This window comes from Haemorhous mexicanus, chromosome 8, assembly GCF_027477595.1.
Source record: "Haemorhous mexicanus isolate bHaeMex1 chromosome 8, bHaeMex1.pri, whole genome shotgun sequence".
In the NCBI taxonomy this organism is placed as follows: Eukaryota; Metazoa; Chordata; class Aves; order Passeriformes; family Fringillidae; genus Haemorhous; species Haemorhous mexicanus.
The window spans coordinates 6271867-6281313 of NC_082348.1; the positions used below are offsets into that span (position 1 = coordinate 6271867).

Below are 9447 nucleotides of genomic sequence, written 5' to 3' on the forward strand. Positions count from 1 at the left end.
CATTTCAACAAAAGATTGATCAAAAACTGTCAGGGCGGAAATTCAACATCAAAATGCCATTTCCATTGTGTAGAGCAAATGGGTTTAGTGTAATTAAACATAAAGGGATTTGTTTTGATCCAGATAACTCTGGGCACTGCCAGTAGCAGAGGCATGAGGACATGGTCTGATGGAGGCATTTTCAATCATAGAATAACTCAGGTTGGAAGGAACCTGTGGATTCCAAGCCAGAGCAGGCTGCTCAGGGCCCTGTTCCGTTTATTAGCTCCAAGTAGCTGAGACCTGTTTTCACAGGCAGGAGCAGCAATGGCCAGTCCCAGACACAACTGTGTTTCTGAAGCAATCTACAAGAAATCATGAGTTTTGGCAAATATTCATGTATGCATAAATAGCTGGACATGTTCTCTAATTTATCTATATACTCTTAAGATATAGTATGCTCTTAGCACAGATCCCCAGAAACAAATCCTATTCTTAGTAATCCAAACTGAACTGGAGCAAGTTTCTAATGGAACTTAACAGCATAAAAGAATATTATAAGAAATACATCTCATAGCTAAACAGAAATCTATCTAAATGCTCTGTAAGCCAAAATCCCGTCTGGTTATAGGAAAGAAACTACTTATATATAATTAGGGAAGCTTTACTTTGTTTTCATAATTTTGATCTGACCACAGTTCTGGAAAAAAAGCCACTTCAACATGTCTCCAGAAGTGTTCTGCTATAGAGTCCTCAAAGGTAAACCCTTCAGCTCCAGTGATATGCAAATGATGACATGTTTTTTAAAAGGATTACCAAAGTTGTTCAAAGCACCTTTTAGTCTACTCTGCTTCCAAACAAACAATAAACTGTCCGCATGCAGTGAGATTTGCTAACCCATAAACACAGCCAAATGGAGGAAGATCAGAACCTTAATGAGTTTGGTCCCCTTTGAATTCTAGCTGATCAGTGTCACCAATAATTTCAACAGGCTCTAAATTAAGCACTTTCTGTCTTCAAAGTGCCTTGCAAACATCAACCAATTAATCCCTACAAGTCTCCTCTGAGGTAGGTAAGTAGGTATTGTTATCCCCATTTTACAGTTGGCTGAACACAGTCAGAGGGTTAAGTGATTTGCTGCAGGCCACAGATGAAGGTGGGATTAAAACACAAGAGTCACTATGATTCTTTTTAGAGGATAGCACTTCTTTCTTTTTTCTGCTGACTTTTCTGTGCTGACATTAGACATATTGGCCTTGTGGCAATACTTAATGGAAACAATATTAATTGTCCTTGTTAAAAGCAAGGAAACAGAGAAATCAGGGGTTTGTGCTGATAACCCTTTTGTTTCCTTATACTGATGTTGAGGGTTTTCCTATAATTTTGTTCTGATATTCAAGTATCATTCCTATCATACAGGGACTTATTTCTGTGGCAATGTAACATGCTACTAATTGAAAGATAGATATGTCCTGCTCCTTCACAGGTTTTATTTATTTTTTGTGCTTTCAAATTAGTAAGTGTAGGTGGCACCCTGCCCATGAATGGGGCACTTTCCTTCCAGGATCAGGGTAACAGTTGGTAGGCTTTTTCCACTGCAGCACAGGCAGGAAGAAATGGAGAAAGGGAGCTTTGAGAACCAAGAGCAAAGAAAGCCATTAACTGAAACCCAATCCCAGCAAACCGCTTGTAACCATTCTAACAGGCGTAAGATTGATACCTTTCCCACTTCAACAGAAAGATCAGATGGAAAAGGGAGACTATATCCTTTTCCTCTCTATGTATACAACTTCAGGCCACTTGAAGACCCATTTGTCATTAAGTCAACCCAGTGTATTGTAATAAACTTCTGAGTTTTATCAGGAAACTGCTTTTCATCTAGCGGCAAATCCACAGCATCGGTTCCCTGGAATACTTTTTAGAACAGAAAAATCCACTACTCAAAGTTGATGTCTTGCAACTCCTGAGCACATTTTCTGTTAATTTTTCAGAAGACACTCTACTGTCAGAAGCCTTCCAGTACAGGAATTGACATGCACAGAGAAAATCAGTGAATATTTGAAAATTATTCACTTCCCATAGTACAGTACAGTCATTTCAGCCATATTGCTGGTTATGTTTTTATGATACAATCTTCTACGTGTCCTGAGAGTATAGCTCCATTAATGCTGCAAAAATAACAAACAATTTATTAATACACCAGTGTAATACATTGTGGTATTCATATGTGTCATAATCCAAGGATCCTTTGTATTAGGTGTTGCCCACAGGAAATGGTCCATCAAAGTTTTATTAGCTAAAAGTTTACTTTGTTAAAGACATTTGTGAAGGCTTCAGATTAAGTAAATCATTTAACATAGGGTCATGGTTAAATAAAATGCAATTTATTTTTCTATTCCTGGGGATGCTGAATCAAAAAAGTATTTTTACCATTAGAAAGGTTTGTTAGTAACTACTTTGCTCTTACGTGACCATCACTTATGTCTCTTTTTAGAAGAAAATAGTTAATGATTAACAACCTGAGGAATTGTACTCTAACAGTGTAAGAACATGTAGGATTTTGACTCTTGGAAAGGTGTGTTTTCAGTAGTAAAAGCATGTATTATGTGGCTTACGAAGGGTCTGATTTTCACAGTAATTCTGTGACTAGGAAAACATGTAATGCAAAACATAAGCTTGGAAATTGCTATTTGCTAGCTCTGTCTCAAGAAGATTTGTAGCTGACGCAGAATTACATGCTCTGCAGAAACAGCTCCCCTCTTTTATCACTTTGGAAATCATTAACTTGCCCTGGATGGTCCTCTGTGCAACAAAGGAAGTTTTCACATGGATTTTCTGATAGGGGAAACAAAAGAGATCATAGATAACAAAGCAGCAGTGTGAATGACAGTTTTAGAGGACCTTCATCCAAACAAGCCTCAGTAACATCTCATCAGATCGGTATCATCCCCAAATTTCCTTTCACTCAGCACTACCATGCTTCAGGGCTAATCCAGTGAGCCATTCCTCAGTTCCAAATTTCTTAGGGTATCTGTGAACACAAAAATTGAATGATTGTCCCATATCCCACTAATTAACATAATCCATTTCTACATCATATATTTTGCTGTTACAGGTCTATCTGTACAGTAAAATGGAGCTGTGGGAACATTTGTCTGCTTGGGCTGAAACTACACTCACAGTTCTGTGCATCCCTCCCCACATGTCAATGCACTCCATGCTATCTACCCCAATGAAGAGCAACTCTCAAACTTGTCAAACAGCTCTAGACCTCACATACTTATACATTATATTATAATATCATTATATATCTTTTGCTCATCTGCAGCCATTGCCACAACTCACCTGCACTATGAGTATATTTTAATGTCCTGCACTGCACACTTAGAGAAGGAGCAATGTTTAATCATCTACGCCACTCCAAGATGAGAATATTTCTCAAAAAACACATCTGTCACCCATATGAATTTCTGCAAAGGTAAAACCAATTCTTCCCTAAAGCTCACCTCCCCTGTGTGCAGTTCTGTGTCCTGATTAGTTTTTTAGAACCTGTTCAATATGCATATTTCTGAAAATGTGGTTCAGGCTTGCATATTTAGCAGGCTGGAGAGCCTTTCCAGCACCATATCCCTGCTGAAAACTGCATGGCAATTGATGATGCTACGAGCTGGGCATCCCCCTTAAGTGAAAGAGTGAAAGATGATTATTTAGACATGATCCTACTCATTTGTATACAAAAATCCCTCATCTGCTCATTTATCTGCCTGGTCATCTAATGTTGTGCTGCACATTCCATGATGATTTAGGGAATGTGTTTTCCTATTTGTTTGTCTAAAAAGCAGTGAATGTATCACAGATTTCATGGAAAATAAGGAATGAATAGCAATAATTACAATTTTGTCACATTTCTTCTTAAAGAATATTTATGGTATCATAAGCTTAGGGTTAGTATCTAATTATGGAGACTCAGGGGAACATTTATTTTTATAGAATTCTAGTGTGGTATCCCTCTGATTTTTCTGGACATAAACATAAAGTAGATACTGAGTTTCTGAAGACTGGTAATTTCTGAATTATAATCAATTACAGTTTGCTTTTAATGTAACTTGTATGCGATATTCCAGACCTACTAACAAAATATGAATTACTATCAAATTACAGTGCAGTGAAAGCACACAATCACATTATAGGTCATACCTTACATACCATGCTTTTAAAGAGAAACATTATTTGATTATTAATCATAACCAAATTCATACTCACTGTAGGGTGTGAGAAAGAGTTCTAGAGCTGATAGAGGAAGACTGAGATAGTAACTCTTGTCAAATACTTGAAAATAATATTTGCATTTGAAACTGATGTTTTAGCTAACTCACATGTAAACTGACCATAGAGGCATTTCAGAACAAAACTTTGGTCAAACTTTTACTTTTATCATCCCTTGAGGCTACTGGGGTAATTTGAGAACATTTTATTACATAAAGAATATTCTCTCCCTTCTTCTTTCCACTACAAAAATCAAATGTAAAGAGTAAATCTATAAAACTGAATGAATTATTCCCAATACAGTTACTCACTATAACTTTTTGTTGTGAGTTGTGAAGTTGATGGGGGACACACACATGACACACTATGCTAATCAAAATCTTTTCTGCAAATTAATTTGCCTGCATGAATATTAACAGTACTGAGACCCTAGAGATAACTGTAGAGGAAATCAATTATTCTGTTTTGTTTGTCTCTATATTTGGGTTGATTTTCTCTTGCAAATCTATCCTATGATTGCTACATATGTTCTACATATATAATTTCAGGATTTGGGGTTTATTTGTGTTGGGTTTTCGGTTTTTTTGGGTTTTGGTGGTTTTGTGTATGTATGGGGTGTTTTGGTTTGGTTTAATTTGGCAGGGGAGTTTTGGGGGAGGGGAGTTGTTGCTTTTTTGTTTGTTTGGGGGGGGGTTTGTTTTGTTTGTTTGTTTGGGGCATTTTTTAATATTATCCAGCTACATGAAACGGATCATGATCCGACTTCTCACCCAAACCCACAGGTGCCAGAGGAGCTCAGAGGGCAACAGACAACCCACTCACGTTGCAGCCCTTGAAAAGTTTATAGAACCTCTCATCCCTCAATAGGGACCAGCCCTTGTTTCGCCTCTCCTCAGCAGGGGGGAAGAGGCAACTTAGAGGACAGAGTTGCCAGAATTTTGAATGGCATACAGGACCCCTGCTCTTCCTCCTCCACACGACTTCTGGACCAGTGACTTCATTCAGAGCCCGCCTGGGGTACCCATGGCAACCCAGGGCTCTACAACACACTTCAAAGAATGTTCTTGAGGGGAAATTCAAAAGCCCGCTTGTATGAACACATCAATCAGAAGGGAGCAAATGCCCCCGTGAGGAGCGTGGCCCCCGCGGGCGCGCCGGGCAAGTGCAATTCCCATGCCCGAGGCGGCAGACAAAGAGCGGCCCGAGGCGCCCGCCCGGAGCCCGAGAGCGCGGCGACATCGCCGGGGAGGAGCCAAACGCGCTGCCCCGGGGGCGGGGGGCAGTCTAGGACCTTATAAAAAGCGCGTCCCGCCAGAAGAGCCGGGGCGTGTTTGGAGTAGCGGCTAGTGGTGTCACTGTGGGAGGCGCGGCTGCGACAGCGGCAACAGCCTGAGAGCGCGGAGCCGTCCGATGGCTCTGAGCATGGACAGCAGCCTCGACAGCCTGGATGTAAGTGCCGGGAGCGCGGCCGGCTGCCCACGTGCGCGCTGTTTGCAAACAAAGGTGCCCTCGGCGGAGGCTGCGGGCGGCGGGGTCGGGACAGCGGAGGGGTCTGCGGGCGCGAACGGCCAGGGCTCCCCTCTGAGCCCCGGCCACTGCTGCCTCTGCCTGCAGCGCTTCTGACCTTGGCACGGCTGCAGCCACTGCAAATTCCAGCTGCAGGACTCCGCTCCTTCTCTGGGGCTCTGCTGCTCGGCCGTCAGTTCAAGTGACCTGTGGCACCATTGTGGACTGAAAAACGCCGGCAGAGCAATTAGCGCTACGGGAATGATGAGAGGGAAAGAGGCGAGGAAGTTTGGTGCGGTCTGACTGCAGGGCATGATATCCCTTTGCCCCGGTGCGCGCCCAGACCTCGGGCTGCCGGCGGGACTGGGAGCGGCGGCAGCGCCCGCCCGTCCCGCCCGCTCCCCGAGCGAAACGAGGCGGCAACCCACTCTTCCGGGGGCAGCTCCTCTGCCTTGCTTTGGAGAGCGGTTAGAGGCAAAAAGGAGATCTCTGCCAAGTTCCAACTTTAGGGCCGCAGTTAATGCCCGCATGGTGCCGGTGCCTCCGCGTGTGAAGCGCTGCGGGTCTCTCCGGCGCGCCCTGCGCGGAGCTCGAGGGTCCGTGGACGCAGGGCATGACAACAAAAAATCTGAAAACCTGAGGAATTGCACATAGCCAGATGGCACTCTCCCGCCAGCTTTGCTTTTAGCGCCGTGGCCAAAACCGTTGGTGGTTTCCTGACGCGCTTTCATGCCCTCACCAAATTTCGCTTCCTTTTTCCGCGGCTATGCTCGCTTGGTCCGTCTGGCTGCAGTCCCGCATCGGCCGCGCTCACCCCCGGCCCCGCAACCGCAGAGAGTGGGGAACAAAGGGAGGGAACGTGGACCATCGTGGTGACCCTTCACGGGCTTTGAGTTCCCCTAAGGTCACCTCTCGCTTTCTGTCTTTCTTTGTGGGCTTTGGGTTTTTTTTCCCGTTTGGGTTTTTTTTTCCGAGTGTGTGGAGCTGTCAGTTGCTTCTCAGGAGGGAATTCTTGCTATTATTTATCCTTTATTACATCAGCCGAGGGTACCTTCTCTATTTCTCCTTGTCCCCATCCTCTTAATGAGAAGGGACTTTGGAGCAGCAGCATTTCTAAGTAATTTTTTTATAGCCCTCTATTATAGAAGTTAAATGTGGTAGGTCATGCTCTGTGTGGACAGACCTCTCACATCTGGCACTTTCTGGTCTCTCCCATTTGTAGTGTCCATCTGATAGGAGCACTGAAGTGTCCATAACCAACGTTATTTCTGGGAGTAGCCATTATCTTTCTTTGCTCCTGCATGCCCTGCCCTTAGCAAGATCTTACTCCTCAGAGAAAGACAAAGGAAGTTTTTAAAGTTATTCTTGTTTGCTGTATATTTTATATATGTGTATGTAAACATTGTATTTTCCCATCTGGTTTTCAAAATGTTCACCCATTTGTGACAGTGGAGACTGTTCAAGCAGTCCTTCACATGTTGTCATAGAGAATAAGTTTTTGCAGAGAAGCTAACATCTAATTCAATTTTCTTCCCTTTTTTTTAGCTGTCCTCTGGGTTATTAATTGAATTTTCTGAAAATGGCACAGATGAGATTGGTTCGGGTGACTATGGAGACTACGAAGAGCCATGCTATCAACATGAGAATGCCGATTTCAACCGGATCTTCTTGCCAACAATCTACTCCATCATCTTCCTAACCGGAATAATTGGCAATGGATTGGTTATTATTGTTATGGGCTACCAAAAGAAGCAAAGAAGCATGACTGATAAATACAGGCTGCACCTCTCTGTGGCTGACCTCCTTTTTGTCATCACCTTGCCATTCTGGTCTGTGGATGCAGCCATAAGCTGGTACTTTGGGAATGTTCTGTGCAAGGCAGTTCACGTCATTTACACAGTCAACCTCTATAGCAGTGTCTTGATTTTGGCCTTCATAAGTTTAGATCGTTACCTGGCAATAGTCCACGCCACCAACAGCCAGCGCCCACGAAAGCTCTTGGCTGAGAAGGTGGTGTATGTAGGTGTGTGGCTGCCAGCTGTGCTTCTGACAGTGCCCGATTTAATCTTCGCCAGTACCAGTGAAGTAGAAGGAAGGTATCTCTGTGATCGCATATATCCTCACGAAAACTGGCAGATCTCATTCAGATTCCAGCATATCTTGGTAGGACTTGTATTGCCTGGTCTAATAATCCTGACTTGCTACTGTATTATCATATCCAAGCTGTCACACTCCAAAGGCCACCAGAAGCGCAAAGCCTTGAAGACCACGGTTATCCTCATCCTCGCCTTCTTTGCCTGCTGGCTGCCATATTATATTGGCATCAGCATCGACACCTTCATCTTGCTGGGAGTCATCAGACACCGCTGCAGCTTGGAGACCATAGTGCACAAATGGATCTCCATTACGGAAGCCCTGGCATTCTTCCACTGCTGCCTGAATCCAATTCTGTATGCCTTCTTGGGTGCTAAGTTCAAAACATCAGCTCAAAATGCCTTGACATCAGTTAGCAGAGGATCCAGCCTCAAGATTCTTTCAAAAGGCAAACGTGCAGGACATTCTTCTGTTTCTACAGAGTCGGAGTCTTCGAGTTTCCATTCCAGCTAACACTGCTCCTTGCCATCATTTTATAAAGAGACACTTTAAAGCTGCGCAAGATTTCAGACAAATAAGACTGACCATAATGTACAGATTTATTTACAGCTGGAATTTTATATTGTTTCTTTTAGTCTCTGTGAAGTTTAATTGACTTATTTATATAAAAAAACTTTTCGTATTGATGACAAACTGTCTAGGCAGGTCCTGTGGACAAGTGGTTGGTTCACAAAAGTTTTAGTGACTGTATGTATAGATATGTGAACTAAACACTTTGGATTGTAGCAAAGTGACTGTTAAAAGTTTAGAAAATATTTCTCTGTTGTTTATATGTAAATGTTTTCAGTGTTGCTGTTAAAAGTTTGCCTGGATATTTTTACCTTACTACAAGATGTTTGGTTTACAATAGCTTAACTCTGCTGTAGAAATGGCACTTATAACCAAAGCCTCTGTTACATGCTAGGGTTTTTCCGTCCATTCTCAGTAATTGATGGTTTGCAAAATTTTCAGTTCAAGGTAAAATAAAAGGATATGAAAAAAAAAATATTTTGAGTGGTATTTTCATTTCTGGTTGACTTTTTCTCAGTGCTTTTATTTAGAATTCTAAATACATAATGTCTTGAAAACTGCATATCTTGTGAAAAGCAGGAAAATGAGTTTCAGTACATACTGATTATTCAGTTGACACCTCTGAGTTCCATGTCATATGTTTTTCTCACTGGAATACATTTGCTCTAGTTAACATTATGTTTAGAATTACTTAAACTGCCACTTTGAGAACTTTTTGAGGCAAAATATCTACAAATGAAAACCCATGTGTTTAAGCAATTGCTAAAGTTTACAGCCTCAGGAGTCAAACTCAGATTACTGCAAGTGCCTAACCTTTATGCCCTGTGTACAAAGTCAATCATACATTTCTTCTGCCTTTGCTGTGATTCTATATTTAGTTTCACAAGTTAATACTAGTCAAATATAGCTGAATCAAAACTATTTCTACTAAATAAAGTTATTCTAATAAAGTGTGTCTGCTCTGAGGGAAGTAAGTGGTTTTCCTCTGTGGAGCTTTCCCTATCCTGTCTACATCCAGATTTTCTTAAAGTA

At 42.2% G+C, this 9447-nt stretch overlaps 1 protein-coding gene across 1 annotated transcript; it reads left to right on the forward strand.

The window, feature by feature from the left end:
• Nucleotides 1-5536: 5536 nt before the first annotated feature.
• On the forward strand, nt 5537-8890 carry CXCR4 (C-X-C motif chemokine receptor 4). The gene is made up of 2 exons (XM_059852541.1): nt 5537-5694; nt 7297-8890. Exons 1-2 carry the CDS (start codon nt 5656-5658, stop codon nt 8356-8358), a joined length of 1101 nt encoding a protein of 366 aa, XP_059708524.1. The 5' UTR covers nt 5537-5655; the 3' UTR covers nt 8359-8890.
• Nucleotides 8891-9447: the final 557 nt, after the last annotated feature.